This window comes from Arachis stenosperma, chromosome 2, assembly GCF_014773155.1.
Source record: "Arachis stenosperma cultivar V10309 chromosome 2, arast.V10309.gnm1.PFL2, whole genome shotgun sequence".
Classification (NCBI taxonomy): Eukaryota; Viridiplantae; Streptophyta; class Magnoliopsida; order Fabales; family Fabaceae; genus Arachis; species Arachis stenosperma.
The window spans coordinates 120,718,694-120,733,875 of NC_080378.1; the positions used below are offsets into that span (position 1 = coordinate 120,718,694).

The 15,182-nt window shown below is 30.0% G+C and overlaps 3 protein-coding genes across 3 annotated transcripts; 2 read left to right on the top strand and 1 right to left on the bottom strand.

Moving 5' to 3' along the window:
- The first annotated feature begins 483 nt into the window (after window positions 1-483).
- LOC130961121 (DEAD-box ATP-dependent RNA helicase 38-like) lies at window positions 484-3,763 on the top strand. Its single transcript, XM_057886805.1, has 8 exons — window positions 484-801; window positions 913-1,206; window positions 1,390-1,617; window positions 1,816-1,881; window positions 2,259-2,663; window positions 2,756-2,879; window positions 3,123-3,208; window positions 3,372-3,763. Exons 1-8 carry the CDS (start codon window positions 562-564, stop codon window positions 3,432-3,434), a joined length of 1,506 nt encoding a protein of 501 aa, XP_057742788.1. The 5' UTR covers window positions 484-561; the 3' UTR covers window positions 3,435-3,763.
- Window positions 3,764-4,704: 941 nt separating this feature from the next.
- Window positions 4,705-6,689, top strand: LOC130961122 (uncharacterized). The gene is made up of 3 exons (XM_057886806.1): window positions 4,705-5,060; window positions 5,735-6,065; window positions 6,378-6,689. The coding sequence occupies exons 1-3, from the start codon at window positions 4,825-4,827 to the stop codon at window positions 6,468-6,470; spliced, it is 660 nt and encodes a 219-aa protein (XP_057742789.1). The 5' UTR covers window positions 4,705-4,824; the 3' UTR covers window positions 6,471-6,689.
- Window positions 6,690-6,774: 85 nt separating this feature from the next.
- Window positions 6,775-8,948, bottom strand: LOC130961125 (vacuolar protein-sorting-associated protein 37 homolog 2-like). Its single transcript, XM_057886808.1, has 7 exons — window positions 8,746-8,948; window positions 8,288-8,440; window positions 7,703-7,790; window positions 7,536-7,575; window positions 7,369-7,415; window positions 7,163-7,283; window positions 6,775-7,064 (listed from the first exon to the last, which is right to left on the bottom strand). Exons 1-7 carry the CDS (start codon window positions 8,769-8,771, stop codon window positions 6,904-6,906), a joined length of 636 nt encoding a protein of 211 aa, XP_057742791.1. The 5' UTR covers window positions 8,772-8,948; the 3' UTR covers window positions 6,775-6,903.
- Between the last annotated feature and the right edge of the window lie 6,234 nt (window positions 8,949-15,182).

Sequence of the window (15,182 nt, forward strand, 5' to 3'; positions counted from 1 at the left end):
ATTGACTTGGAGAACAAAGAACCAAGAGTTTCTTCAAATTAGTTGGCGTGTAAATAATCATGAAATATTGAAAAATTCACTAAATTTAGACCGTGTGTAACTAAATTAATTAGATTTAATTCAGATTTAAAAATTACTTGAAGATTAAGTAATCAAGTGAAAAAAAAAATATTGTTAGAATACATCAGAATTAAATTCAATTTTAATTCTAATTAAGTTATTTTTTTTCTATTTTAAAGCTGGTTAATTTAGATTTGATTTTAACTTGTTTAATTATATTTTTAAAAATTTTAAAATTTTAATTAAATCTAATATAATGTATAAAGATCAATTTTAATTTAAATTAGTTATTATATCTTTAAGTATTTAAAATTTAAATAAAATCTTATCTAACTTATTAAGATAAAATTTAATTAAAATTAATTTAAAATCATATCTTTAATTAATCTATAAATTTTATGATTTTATTTTAAGAATTTCTCAGTCTCTTCTTTCAGTTTTTGTTCTCTCTCACTCTTCCACCCTCAGTCCACTTACTCTATTCTCTCTCCGCACACAACCATGTCTGAACCCGCCGCCAGCGAGGATAAAACATCCTCTCCGCCACCGCCACCAGCTCAACACAAGAGCTGGGCCGACGAAGCCGACGACGATGCCGAAGCCGCCAATGAAACAACCGCCCCCACCACAGCGGTTCCATCTAGCTCATCGCCGTCGCTCAACGTCGACGAATTATCGATCGACGAAAACAAGAAACCTCCGAAGCTATTAGACGATCCGGAAGACTCCAATATCCAAGCGGTTCGATCTCTTTCTCTCCAATCACGACTTCTCCATCTCGCGATTTCTCAACTACTCAATTTCTCATCAGCTAGGGTTTACACTTTCTTAACTTTTGTTGATTCGGTGCAGGTTACTTCTGGCGACACGCCGTACACCTCGGCGGCGACGTTCGAGGATCTGAAGTTGTCGGCGGAGCTTTTGAGAGGACTCTACGTTGAGATGAGGTTCCAGAAACCGAGCAAGATCCAAGCTATAAGCTTGCCGATGATCTTGAATCCGCCGCATCGTGATTTGATCGCTCAGGCTCACAACGGTTCCGGCAAGACCACGTGCTTTGTTTTAGGGATGCTTAGTCGTGTGGATCCTTCGGTGCAAGCTCCTCAAGCTCTCTGCATTTGTCCAACGAGGGAGCTTGCTATTCAGGTATACTTTTTGATAGACATAAGAAAAGCGTCACTTTCTAAAAAAGGGTAGAAAATTAATTCCTCTCAACCCTGAGGATGTATTTTTTTCAGAGAAGTTTATCCAGTCATGTTAGTAATAGACTTAACAAAAAAGTGTATCTACTTGAAGTGTGAAGTGATTGGTTTTTTCTGTGTGTCTTAGAACACTGAAGTTCTCCGGAAGATGGGGAAGCACACAGGGATTAGCTCGGAGTGTGCCGTTCCGACAGATAGCAGGGATTCACTTCCAATTCAAAAACGGGAGCCAATTAAGGCTCAGGTGGTTATTGGGACTCCTGGCACCATAAAGAAGTGGATTTCTTTCAAGAAATTGGGTGTGACCAGATTGAAGATTCTTGTCTTTGATGAGGCTGATCAAATGCTTGCTGAGGTAAGTTTTGCATTCTGATGAAATGTAATGCGATTGCTTTTAGATAGGATTTAAAGTTTCATTGTAGTTTAGAATTGTAACTTGAAGTTGTGATGCTTCTCCGCTTATGTGGAGGATATAGAGGGTGAGAGCACTAGTAAATCACTTGACTCTATGAACTGTGAATTTCCTAAACAACTATGAACTGTGTTGTTGCAGGATGGTTTTAAGGATGATTCCTTGAGGATAATGAAAGAAATAGAAAAATTCAATTCTAGCTGCCAGGTATGTTGAACTGCCTCTCTTATAGTCTGCATGCATGTATGCAAAGTTCAATCCATTCGAGAATTCTTCTTTAGATATAAAGATGAAACGTATATCCTAATTGATTGCTTTAATTAGGTTGCAAGTTGTGTTGAAGGAAAATATAATTGTTCCTTGATATTTGAGAAACTTCTTATTTGTGCAGCCGAACAATTGCATCTACTTAAATGTACTGTGTCATTGCATCTTCACCACTTCACCTTAATGATCTGAATCGTTGCATCATTACTTGAATTGATTTATTGGCCTAGATGTAATTTCTATGCATTTAGTTCAAATATTTGGGTATGCTTGTGTGAGGTGTTGATATATATATTTTTGTTTCTTTTAATCTCCAGGTTCTTCTATTTTCTGCCACATTCAATGACATTGTCAAGAACTTTGTTGAGAGGACAGTTAAAAAGGACCATAATAAACTTTTTGTTAAGAAAGAAGAGCTTTCTTTAGACGCAGTGAAGCAGTATAAAGTTCGCTGCCCTGATGAGTTGTCGAAGATTGAGGTGATAAAAGATTACATATTCGAATTAGGAGAAAATGTGGGCCAAACCATCATATTCGTGCGCACGAGACAGAGTGCAAAAATGCTGCACAAGTCACTTGTCGACATGGGGTACGAGGTTACGTCGATACAAGGTGCTCTTGACCATGAAGAGAGAGACAAAATTGTCAAAGAGTTCAGAGATGGTTTGACTCAAGTTCTTATATCCACGGATGTTCTTGCTCGAGGCTTTGATCAGCAACAGGTGCTGAATTTGTTCAATTTTCTCTCCTCCTTTTCCTTTCTTTTTGTGTGTATTTTCTTTTCAAAGTTATGACATCCTACAATTTTATTTAGGTCAATTTGGTTATCAACTATGATCTCCCAATAAAACATACTGCGGAGTATACACGGGAATTTGAGCCTGATTATGAGGTGTACTTGCACAGAGTTGGTAGGGCTGGTCGATTTGGCCGTAAGGGTAAGTTCTTGTTCAGTGTAATGTACTAATACATCTTTACTTTCCACTCCTAAACATATAGACTCTTAGTTGGACTTGTAACTTGTTATGAACTTTGTTAGGCCACAGAATTTCTTTACATACAACTTTTAGTTTTTATGCTTTCATTCCAAAGGAAACTAATTCCAGATTTTGTTCTTCATATTTTGTATGATATTTTCAGTGATAATGCAAAATAGTAACTTGTTTCATTTGATCCTACAGGGGCTGTGTTTAACCTAATATATGATGAAAAAGATGAAAGGCTGATGTCAAAGATCGAGAACCATTTTGGCACCCGTGTATCAGAGGTATGTTATGTCATGATGGTTTTTGGGATCTGATGCTCGATAGAGTACGATGGAACATACTTGAATCTGAAGAATTTGATTATGGCTTAGTATGCTTGTGGAAAAAGTCATTGAACATAATACCCATCTTCAATAACTCGTGTTTCATGTCAATGAAATGCAGGTACGAGAAAAAAGTGTTGAAGACTATAAAGCTGCTCTTAAGGAAGCCGGCTTATTACAATGAGCCAAGAATGTGTGTGGTCTGAAATAGTTACATAGGGTGTTCTATTTTTAATTATACATGAAAATTATGAGGTTGTATTTAGTATTGGTGACAGGTTATTTGATACCATTTTTGTACTAAAAGATACCAAGAGGAATTTGATTTAAAGGGAAACAATATGTCGCTATATTCATTAGTTCAATCCTGCTAGCAAATTGTTCAAGGGTTTACATTTATGTGAATGAGGCACGTATGTGTCTTATCTGTTAGTCAATAGTTGGATGGTTTAAGTAGTTCCAAGTGTATATAAACATGGTTGGTAATATAAGTAAGTTGAGGGTTCATATGTTTTCTGGTGAAATTTATATTTATATTAAGTATCAAAACAATGTTATGACATAATTGAGTGGTCTATGAAATTTAGTTATAAGTAATATTCTCTAGGTAATAGCACATATATACAACGCGCAAATATTGTAGTAGTATTAGTTAAGGTAAATACAATTGACAAAACACAACTTCATGTATTATATTAGTAGCTCATTATTTAAGTCGTAGCATTCTGGTGAGTAACAAATTATTTATCATAGACCATAGTGTATATTGAAAGTAAAAGTAATATTGAGGTAGCGATATTCTATTTAAATTTTAAAGAGCTAAAGTAGTAAATAAGATTTCTCTCTTTCTCCCACTAAATGAGCATTTTCAAAACTCAGGATTCCATACCTTGGAAATAAAAATCACTTCCAATTTAATTTATATTTGTTGGACTAATTAAGTAAGATATGGTGTTCTATAATTTTTACCTTCTATTACTTGTCTTTGCTTATATTTAAATTGTACAATTTTTTTTATGATTAAATAAAATTTGAGTCACTCATAGGTTAAATATAGTGTGCAAAAATTTGAACCTAAATCCAGAATTTCACTTTTGGGATACCCTTCTTAGAGAATTTCTTAAATTATTAACAGATGATGAACAACGAATATCTCTGCCTCGTTTAATTTCAGTATAATTCTCTTTTGAGCTATAGTCCATACTCAATACCATATATATATGTTAGAAAAAATTTCAAATGCACCGATGTTTCAGTTGTTTTAACTGTTGATTTCAATTAATATATAGTATATATTTTTTATAATTTAGATCAATGGTTAAAATAACTGGAACACCGATATTTTCAGTGCCTTAAAACTCTTCCTGTTATGTTATTCTATTTAGTTGAATATTGCACTATTATAAATGGTTTGTTTATTTATTTCTCAATTCTCATAGTCCCTTGAAATTTGAAGCGCTATATTAAGTAGATATAACCCTATAAGAGAGGAAGTAGTAAGAACTAAGAAGAAGAAAGAAGATGGAATAGGAAGAGAAGAGAACAGAAGAGGAGAACAGAACGATTATTCATAAATGGCCACGTTGCTTCGGGAACCAATCAAATCGCGTTTTCTCTTCTATCTCCACCGATCTCCGCCGCTCTCTCCTGCTGTTTCCACCACCACACAGCACTCTTCCTTCTCTTCTTCTTCTTCAGGTAAATCTCCAAAGGCTGGGAAGAAGCTGGTGGATCGTCTCTCCACCGTCATCGACGCCGTACACGACCGTAAACTTCCTCCGGAGCTACGTGGCCAGCGCAACAACGTCAGGTCACAACAGAATTTTACTTAATTACTTCATTATTGGCTTCTGCAACTTTCAGCTTCCATTATTTTAATTGTTGATAATTCATTATCTGATGTATATATTTATGTATATATGATATTTCTTGTTCTTCACTGAATATGAGTGTTATGTTAGAATAGAGGAGTATGAGAAGATTCTAATCAAATAAGGTACAGTGATTATAGAAACTATAGAGTTTGATACGGCTCATCAAAATTAGGTTTATATTAGAACTACAGTGTTATAATTTGTATTAATACGTTAAGAAATAAGAACCAATCGATTCTCAATATGAAACAATTTGAGAAGTAGATAACTAGGTGATTTTAGTGTGTGAATGAAGAAGATGGATTTGAAAATTGAAATCAGATAGATACTAGTGGATGAAACGTGCACCATACTAGTACTCTTTGCTGGGAGTCTATTGATCATTTAATTTCACATCCACTAAGGATGTGTTTGCCAGTTGGTGTTTCAGAAGGAAAGAGAGAGAATACTTCAGGCCTTGGCTTCTTGCTTTTCTCTCTTTCCCTCCAAAATCAAAACTCGCAAACACTCCCTAAATGTCCAAAATTGCCAGCATGTTAAGGAATTGATGAATCGGTTACCCCATTCTCTAGTATTTGTTATTTGACAATACCTGTTGGATGTTGGACAGGTCTGAAACTGACATCATCAATGTGGTTGAGCAAAGGATATGGCATTCCATGGAAGAAGGCCATTTTGAGAACTTGCCTGGGAAGGGGAAGCCGCTTAAGCTTGACACAAACCCTCATGCTGATCCAGCTGAAGACACTCTATACAGGATTTTGTCCAAAAATGGTTGTGCACCAGAGTGGGTTGAGCTTAACAAAGAGATAAGATCTAAGGTGTCCGAATTTAGGACAGCCTTGAAGAAAGCTTGGGCAAGTAAATGCAGTGGAGATCACTCTAAGTGGTATGAATGTTCAGTGGCTCTGAAATTGCAGCTAAGAGACATTAACAACATGGTGAGTTAAAGTCATTTATTTATGAAAATTGGGTTTTGTTTCTAGCTATGGGGAGAGGAGTTCTGATGAATATATGGTTAGATGTTAATATGATTTATGATTGGACACTACAATGTTATAGCCAACTTCACTTACTGGGATAAGGTTAGATGTTAATGTGATTTATGATTTATGGCTGAGCCCATCAATTTGGACAAGACTTGGTTGTTATTGTTTGCTAATTGTTAGGACTTAGGAATAGGGAAATGTGCACTCTTTGATATTTATGATGTGTAATAAGTAATGACGAATAAATCTATACTTATTTTGTAGGTTTTCCGGTATAATCTCATTGTGCCTTTTGGTAGGCAAATGTTTGGTCTCAAGTGGGAGAAAGAGTTAGGTTATTTACAAGAACAAGACTGAGATTCGGTGTTGCTATTTGCTACTACTAGTATTTATCTTTGGAGCCAGTTGGTTACCGTTGTAGAGGTTCTTCAACCAAGGGAAATGGAAGAAGATCAAGATATATACAACGAAAATGTAGTAATCAAGCAAGTTGTTATAAAAAATTTACTTTAATTTATGCCTTGTAAGCATAGGATATGAACTTTAGTAATCCCTTATGTGAACAGGGTTTTCTAAAGATAAAGTATATTGTGATAGTATTATTCAGTCTTAGTGTAGGGGAAAATATTATATTTGCAAAGACAATTTTGTCACTTGATGATATGATAAAGATAATGGAGAATAAGATTAAAGAAAGAACATAGACGTATGTAACCAGAGATTATTGATTTTTGTACTTTTGACAAACAAGGAGTTACATTCTCAAGTTCTATATTTCATAATTTGGTTCTCAAATATTTGATGTTCTAGCTGCAAGATGTATCAGATTTTTACTGTGATAAGCAATACGTAGCTTCTTGTATTTCTGCAGAAAAGCTCCAAGATCAATCTCTTTATCAAGTAATTGTTGGTGCAGATTTTCTGATTCTTCTTCAGCCTTGTTCATAGCCCCTGCGGATTTTTTGCATCGTATGATAAGGAAGGTTTTAACTTTTGATCAGGATAAAACTTTGTATTATAATGACTGATTATCATTATTCAGAGCATACCTTGAATCCTATGAAGAAGGAATGGTAGGGAACTCAACTTCAACATTTCTTCTTTCTGTTTCTCAAGCTCCTTTAGTTTCTCTTGTGCAGCAGCTAGTTCACTTGTCCGAATGATTCTACACTGTTTACATAGAATGTTGAATATTCCACACTTGGCATAAGAATTACACAAATCATAAGAATTACTTCCTTCAGTTTCTTCTTACCTGATTTTTTAGTCCCAAAACACGAGGTTCCTTTTGTAAATTTTCATCTGAGTTAACAAAAACACAAGTTGTTTGTCAGTTCATAATACAACAAATAATGACTATCTTCAAGAAACATATTTTTATCAGATAATACAAGAAAGAAAATAAAATATAAAAAATCTCACCAACAAGCAGCATATTCTCCTTGCATAGTTCATCTTTCAGCTGATCATATCATCAAGCAAAAAAGGGGTTAAGAACATAAATAAGTATAGTCATTGCAGGATCAAGTGTAAAAAACACTATATTTCTACATCAAGCACTGAAGGTGAAGCAATAACATGCAACTTACATTATTTTGAATCTTGACCTGTTCAAGCGACTGTAAAAACCGTTGATAGGCATCTTTCTCGGACGAAATTTTCCGCAACTCATCAACACTGGCAAATTTGTAAAGAAGGGGAAAGCACTAAAATCATCATCATTCAAGGGATTAAATGGTTCATAATTTTGGAAAAAGATCATCTAACGTGTAACATGAGAAGATCTACAAAGTAATAAAGTAAGAGATTAATCACCATTGAATTCGTAACTTCTATTATGTGTGAATCCCACTACCTTAACTCAATGGTGATTAAACTCACTTTCTCCCTTTAATGGTGCTTAATTCCATAATTTCAGATTGATCAGAGAATGCTAACTGATAGAACCATCTAAAGAACTAGCTATGTTACCATCCAAGCAATTTAAGATTTCTTTAACATGATTGAAAGCTTTAAGCACAAGAATATTGTAGCTAAAACCAACCCTCTTTCATGTGATACTATTTCAAAATTATGCTTCCCGGCTACACAATAATTAACAAATCCAGTAGGATTCAAACCAAAACCGGAATCAATCAAACACTGATTTCAAAAGGTGTAGTTTTAAGGTGAACCTTTTGTCCTTCAAAGCAGCAATAACTCCAGCAGCTTCAGCAGGTGGAACATGTGAAGGCCTAGAAGAAGAAGAAGAAGAACTTGTGTAGCTCATTGAAGATGACTGATGCAAATGTTGCTGAGGTGGTTCTTGTTCTTGTTCTTGTGATCCCCTAAGCATTAAAAAAATAATGATGACAATAATAATAATAAGAAGTAAAATTAAGCCCTACTCCATAGAAGGCAACACTAATCTGCAAAAAAATTATCAAACCCTAAAAACAAACCTAACCAAAATTTCTACCTGATAACCAATTTGCAATTCATCATAACTAAAATTTAAATTCAAGCTATAACAATAAGAATAGGAAAAAAAAAAAAAAACGACTATCGGAATCTTAACTGAAAATATATATAACTGAAAATGAAAAAATATATAAATGAAAATAAAAAGGATGAGAATGGAAGAGTTAATTACCAAAATCTAGTGAAGATTGAAGACATTGATGAACAGAAACGTATCTGAATTTGAGGAAGCGACTGAATGTAGAACGCGTGTGTGTGAATGTGAATCTATGACTCCGTCTACCTTTCTCTTTCTTCTTTACATTAAGAAATCTTCCCACCGCAACTGAAATTTAATGGAAAGTTTTTTAATATGAGATTACAAAATAATCCATTTTATTGAAAAAAAAATCTGTATTTGAAATTAATTTTTTTTTTTATTTGGAATCACTTTTAATCTAATTTCTGTGTTTGACCTTTTAAATGTCATGTACAAATTGTGAGAATCAACTTAAAAATCAAAACACTTTTAATCTAATCTATGAATGAAACTTTCAAATGAATTAAAATAATTTAATCTAATATTTCTTCAGCTCTTTACTTTAATTCTTAATACTATTTTCTAAACTATCAAATTGGTCACTACAATATACAACAACATGTATGCCATACTTAGTATGTTTTGTCTCTTTTATCTTAGTATTTTTTTTTTTTGTAATATTTATCTTTATCTTTATTTTTATATCTTTATTTTTATTTTTATAATAATATAAATGGGGAGCTCAACTGCTAACGTGACATTCATACGTTGAGTTTTGGAGTTTATTTATTTAGATATTATCATTAAAAATTTTTAAATTTATATTTATAAATTATAAATTATTATTTGTTTAGGTTGTTATTTTTAAATTTTAAATTATATATTTGGATTGTTATACTTAGGTTGTTATTTTTTTTAATGTTAAATTGTTTTATTTAGGTTGTTATTTTTTAAATCTTAGATGGTTATAGTTAGATTGTTATTTTTTAAATTTTAAATTGTTTTATTTAGGTTGTTATTTTTTAAAATTTTAACACTATTTTTTTAAAATTTGTTGATTCTATTTAGCACTATTTTCAAAATTTTTGTAGATTTTTTTCAAAAGATGGACGTAAATTTAGAATTTTAAAAATTGTTAATATATTTATTTACTTTATCTGCAAATTTAATTTAAATTTAAATTAAATTCAATCAAATTTAAAAAATTTTAGTTATGAGTCCGCTATAAAAGTATAAGTTATGAGATATGTGTAACACCACAATTTAAAGTACATCAAACCTTTCTTTACATACATCCAAAATCTAAAATTTCTCTACTTATTCCAATGGCTGGTATTCACAAAATTGCAGAAATCAAACCTACAATCGACAATTTGTGTGTACGTATACAAGTGATACGGTTATTAATACTGCCAAGTTACGAAAATTCTTTATTGCCATACTCAATTGAGATGATTTGTTCCGATGAAGACGTGAGTTTTCTACTAATATTTTTTATTTTATTTTAAATTTATATTATTTATATTTTAAATTTGTTTGTTTATCCTCATCTAATTGTTCTTTGATTATTTTTTTTATCAATTCTAGAGAAGGAAAAATACACGCCTCGGTCAAGAGGATTTTTGTGTCTCGATTCGTAAATTTGCTAAAAGAATAAATATCTTACCAAATAAGATATTTTAGTGTTGGACTCAAAAAATTCTATTAAAATATTTGGAGGGAATTAAAATATGATAAAAAAATATATTTAAGCAACGCTTACCACCACAAGTTTATTATATATCTTTAAAGGCAACTCTTATAAAGAGTAATATATGAATATTATAAATGTTTTTTTTTTTAATTTACTAAAGCAACGTTTTTTATATGTTCTTTAAATTGATTAAAGAGAACACTTATTGAAGTTACCATCATTGAGTCCGACACTAAAATATCTTATTTGGTCTTCCTTTAGTAAATTTATGAATCGAGACATAAGAGTCTTCTTGACCGAGGCGTGTATTTTTCCTTTCCTAGAATTGATAAACAAAAATCAAAGAACAATTATATGAAAATAAACAAACAAATTTAAAATATAAATAATATAAATTTAAAATAAAAAATTATATTAATAGAAAACTCACGTCTTCGTCGGGCCAAACCATCTCAATTGAGTATGGCAATGAAGAATTTTCGTAACTTTGGTAGTGTTCATAACCGTATCACTCGTATACGTACACACAAATTGTCAATTGTAAGTTTAATTTCTGCGATTTTGTTAATACGAGCGATTGAAATAAGTAGAGAAATTTTAGATTTTGGATGTATGTAAAAAAAGGGTTTAATGTACTTTAAATGATGGTGCTATACATATCTCATAACTTATACTTTTATAGTTGACTTATAGTTAAAATTTTATAAATTTAATTGACTTTAATTTAAATTTGAATTAAATTTACAAGATAAAGTAAATAAATATATTAAAATTTTTTAAAATTCTAAATATACGTATGTAGCTCTAATTTTTGAAAAATTTCTACAAAAATTTAAAAAACAATGCTAAACAGAATTAACAAATTTTTAAAAAATAGTGTTAAAATTTAAAAATAACAACCTAAATAAAACAATTTAAAATTTTAAAAATAACAACCTAACTACAACAATCTAAGATTTAAAAAATAAAAACCTAAATAAAATAATTTAAAATTTAAAAAATAATAACCTAAGTATAACAATCTAAATATATAATTTAAAATTTAAAAATAACAACCTAAGTAAATAATAATTTATAATTTATAATTTATAATTTATAATTTATAAATATAAATATAAAAATTTCTAGTGACGATAACTACGCAAATAAACTCCAGATTCAACGTATGAGTGCCACGTCAGCAGATGAGCTCTCCATTTGTATTACTATAAAGATAAAGATAAAGATTTCAGTAAATTTTAATTATTAATTTTAATTATATATCTTATATATAAATTTTATAATTAAAATCAACAATTAAAAAATATTAAAACACCAGTTAATTAGTACACTTAAAAATTTTTCAATATACATATGCTCTTTTTTAAACACTTTGGCACTTTCAAAAACATATATGGTTTTCCTTTTATCAATTTATCTAATATATCATATTTAAATTTGATGGTAAAAGATAAACATGATTCCATTGTTGTCCAGCGGTAAGGATATTAATTCCTATATTGGAATTTTTCCTTTTATTTTCCATTTCTTAAATCCTCATTGTTAATGTTACGAATAACATGCAAGAAGAATTAAATTATGCAGTTACAAGGGACAAATAACTAAAACATGAAAAAACATAAAAGAGACACCAATGCATTAGATCCACTACTAAGGGATAGAAATTTGCTTTATTTGAAGGAAAAGGGACAATGAATTTTAGCTATTTACAATTAATATGACAGGTTGTTCTTGATCTTAGGCTTCAAAAGTGTGATTTTGTGGCAGCATATGATGCGCCATAAGAACATGTATGTATCAATAAATCCACACATACATTTAAATAGGTTAATTAAGAGCTAATTAATCAAAGCTTGAATTATAAGGAAACAGAATTTCAGGTCATGAGGGCCAGAAGCATAAATAATAAAGAGGATGATGCAATTGCATATGAATTGGTATTTTTCCCTTTTTCTACATTCCCATGTTAGCCAACTTGTTTGCCAGCCTAGCTTTGTTCATTTCATCACTACATAAATGCTTTGCCCTTTTAGTAATTACATTCAAATTAGCATATAATTAGTAGGGTTAATTACACTTTATCCTTTTAACATTCCTATGCCTATTGTAGCCTTTGAGAGTCTTAAAATGTACAAATTTATAATCTGAGTCTTTTTTTATTTTTCAAATATGCATTTTAATAATAATAATAATAATAATAATAATAATAATAATAATAAAGTACACTTTACTTTCTTAAACTTTGAATTAATTATATATTGCTCATTTAGTTTTCTTAACCCTTTTTTATCGTATAACTTTTTTTTGTTGTCTATAGATCCGTCGTGGTCTCGTGGATTTAAGTTCTATTTAAGAATTTGTCACTAGCTAATGGGTAGCTGCATGTACAAAGTAAAATTAGAATTCTCGATATTTATTTAAGCAAATGAGTAAATTGATCACTCGACTAATCTAACATAATTATTTTATCGTATAACTTTAATACCTCACTTTTTGTTAAGTTTGTGTTGTAATTTTTTAAAACAATCGCACAAAAAAATTACTAACGTGGTTGATGTGGATGTGTACTTACATTTAAGAAAGATTAGGCAATTACTTGCTTTATAAAAAAAATAAAATTAGAATCTAAACGTAAATACTAAAATAAATATTTAAGTTTTTTTAGAGTAAACATCTAAATTAATTTCTAACAAATATTCAGGTTGGACACTCTGATTTTTAATATATTTTTATTATTTAAAAGTCTCAGAAAATTATTTTTGTCGACAAATTAGTATTTCTATTAATTCCAATAAATTTTTTAATATGTGTGTTAAACAAATATATCTTTTGCAAATTTTATTACAAAATATTAAGTTTAAAAAAGGTTTGATTACTATGTTAGTCTCTATAATTTCGCAAAATTTTTAATTAGGTCCCTGTACTTTTTTTTTTTAATTGAGTCCTTACACTAATTTTTTTTAATTGGGTCTCTACTCTTTTTTTTCTTTTTATTTGGGTCCCTGCATCAATTTTTTTTTAGTTAAGTCCCTATAAAATTAAGTCCATTACTGCTAAGAGGGACCTAATTGAAAAAAAAATTGGTACAGGAACCCAATTAAAAGGAAAAAAATGTAGAGATCTAATTGAAAATTTCGCGAAACTATAAAGACCAACCGAATAATTAAACCTTTAAAAAAATATTAATATAAAAGAAATTACTTCTTTTATAGAGGGGTTAACCTTTCTCTAAAACATCTAGACTCGTAAAAAAAAAAAATCAAAATGTTTAATATAAAATTTTTAAGGCCAGTTTGAGTATTTATTTTTTAAATGAAAAGCCAAAACCACATGTAAATGTCTACTAAACACAATTATATTTAATTAAAATTTTTATAAAAGACATAATTCTTTCTTTCTAGCACTGATTACTCTTATTATATATCCGACCTATGATTGCAACATGAAACTATTGGTCAAGGTCCATATCAATTGCTCGTATTAAACTTGCATTAAGTTGATTATAAAATAAGCCCCCTATATTTAATTAGAAAATGAAATTGAAATGAAAATTAACTGTGAAAACACTAGTTCAACTTTTTTAACATTATTCCAACTTTTCCCTTTATTTTTAAACTTCACACAATACAGGTACTTTTCATGTTTAACTTTTTTAGGTCACATATATATTCCTTGGTAAGAATTTCCGGAGAGGGAAAATATAGCACCTGCCAAATTAGGTCAGTAGTATAATTTGAAGTACAAATAGATCAAACAAAAATATGAACAAATTTTTTTTAATGAATAATTGTACTTAAAAGTACTTTGACAAAAGCTGCACGCAATATTGTTGGTTATACTTAAACTCCAATGATTGGAATAACTTTTAACATAATTTATCTCACAAATTTTAATTTTATGTGTGTTACTTTATCATGGTTATATTCATCAACAAATTGAAAATTTTTGTAAAATATAATACTCAATAAATATAATAATCCGATCACGTCTCATTATAAAAAATTACAAAAATAACGACCCATTTAGTAATTGATTGAAGATCGGTCGTTAAATTAGAAATAGCAACCAACTTCGATGCTAACATTTAGCGATTAACTTTTTTTTAGTATAAAAAAAATCGATAATCCCTATTAAGTATTAACAACTGATTTTGTTGGTCACTAAAATCGATCACTATTTTGATAATTTTTTATTGAAATTTCATTAACAACTAAATTTAATTTTGTTACATTAATATTGCATTAAAAAAAATCAAATTCTAAGGGCTTGTTTCACTTTTTTTTTTTTTGTAAATTTATGAAAAAATATTAAAAAAGTAAAAAAAAAAATTGCAAATCAAACAATGCTGACATTTTTTTTCTCTATATAGTTGTTTCCATTAGGAAGTTCATGCTTTAAGGTCTCTCTTTTGTAGATTGACCTTTTAGTGATTCAATCATGTTTCTTGAATTTGCAAATGCGAAATGTGCGATCTATGTTTACCTTTTGTGTTTTTCGAGCTTTAATTTATTAATTTCATGACCATCTAAATGAAAGTAATTACACCATGATAGTAAGAATAGCAAGTAAAGCATGTCTTGCTTGATAGCAAGGTTATTGAATTTTGATGAAAATATAAGAAGCCACACTTTGTTTGGATACCAAGCTTCGGAGCCACACATTTCACCGCATAATTCCCATTCCTTTTCACATAATCAATTATTTATACTTTCCTTTTCAATATATATAACCCATTATAGCCTCCCAATAATTATCAAAAGTTTTAATTTCCTCACAAATTTATTGTGTTGGATTGTTGTTTAAGGTGTTTTGGAAACACTAGTGATTAATTATTTTAAGAGATATTATTATTATTATTATTATTATTATTATTGTTATTATTATAGGTCTATATCTT

Coding starts and splice junctions, on each gene's coding strand:
- LOC130961121 (XM_057886805.1), top strand. CDS start 562: ATGTCTGAACCCGCCGCCAGCGAGGATAAAACATCCTCTCCGCCACCG. Junction 1,207..1,389: donor CGAGGGAGCTTGCTATTCAG/GTATACTTTTTG, acceptor TGTGTGTCTTAG/AACACTGAAGTTCTCCGGAA. Junction 2,880..3,122: donor TGGTCGATTTGGCCGTAAGG/GTAAGTTCTTGT, acceptor TTGATCCTACAG/GGGCTGTGTTTAACCTAATA.
- LOC130961122 (XM_057886806.1), top strand. CDS start 4,825: ATGGCCACGTTGCTTCGGGAACCAATCAAATCGCGTTTTCTCTTCTAT. Junction 5,061..5,734: donor GGCCAGCGCAACAACGTCAG/GTCACAACAGAA, acceptor GATGTTGGACAG/GTCTGAAACTGACATCATCA. Junction 6,066..6,377: donor TAAGAGACATTAACAACATG/GTGAGTTAAAGT, acceptor CTTATTTTGTAG/GTTTTCCGGTATAATCTCAT.
- LOC130961125 (XM_057886808.1), bottom strand. CDS start 8,771: ATGTCTTCAATCTTCACTAGATTTTG. Junction 7,791..8,287: donor GCTGCTTTGAAGGACAAAAG/GTTCACCTTAAA, acceptor CAAATTTGCCAG/TGTTGATGAGTTGCGGAAAA. Junction 7,416..7,535: donor GGAGAATATGCTGCTTGTTG/GTGAGATTTTTT, acceptor TTGTTAACTCAG/ATGAAAATTTACAAAAGGAA.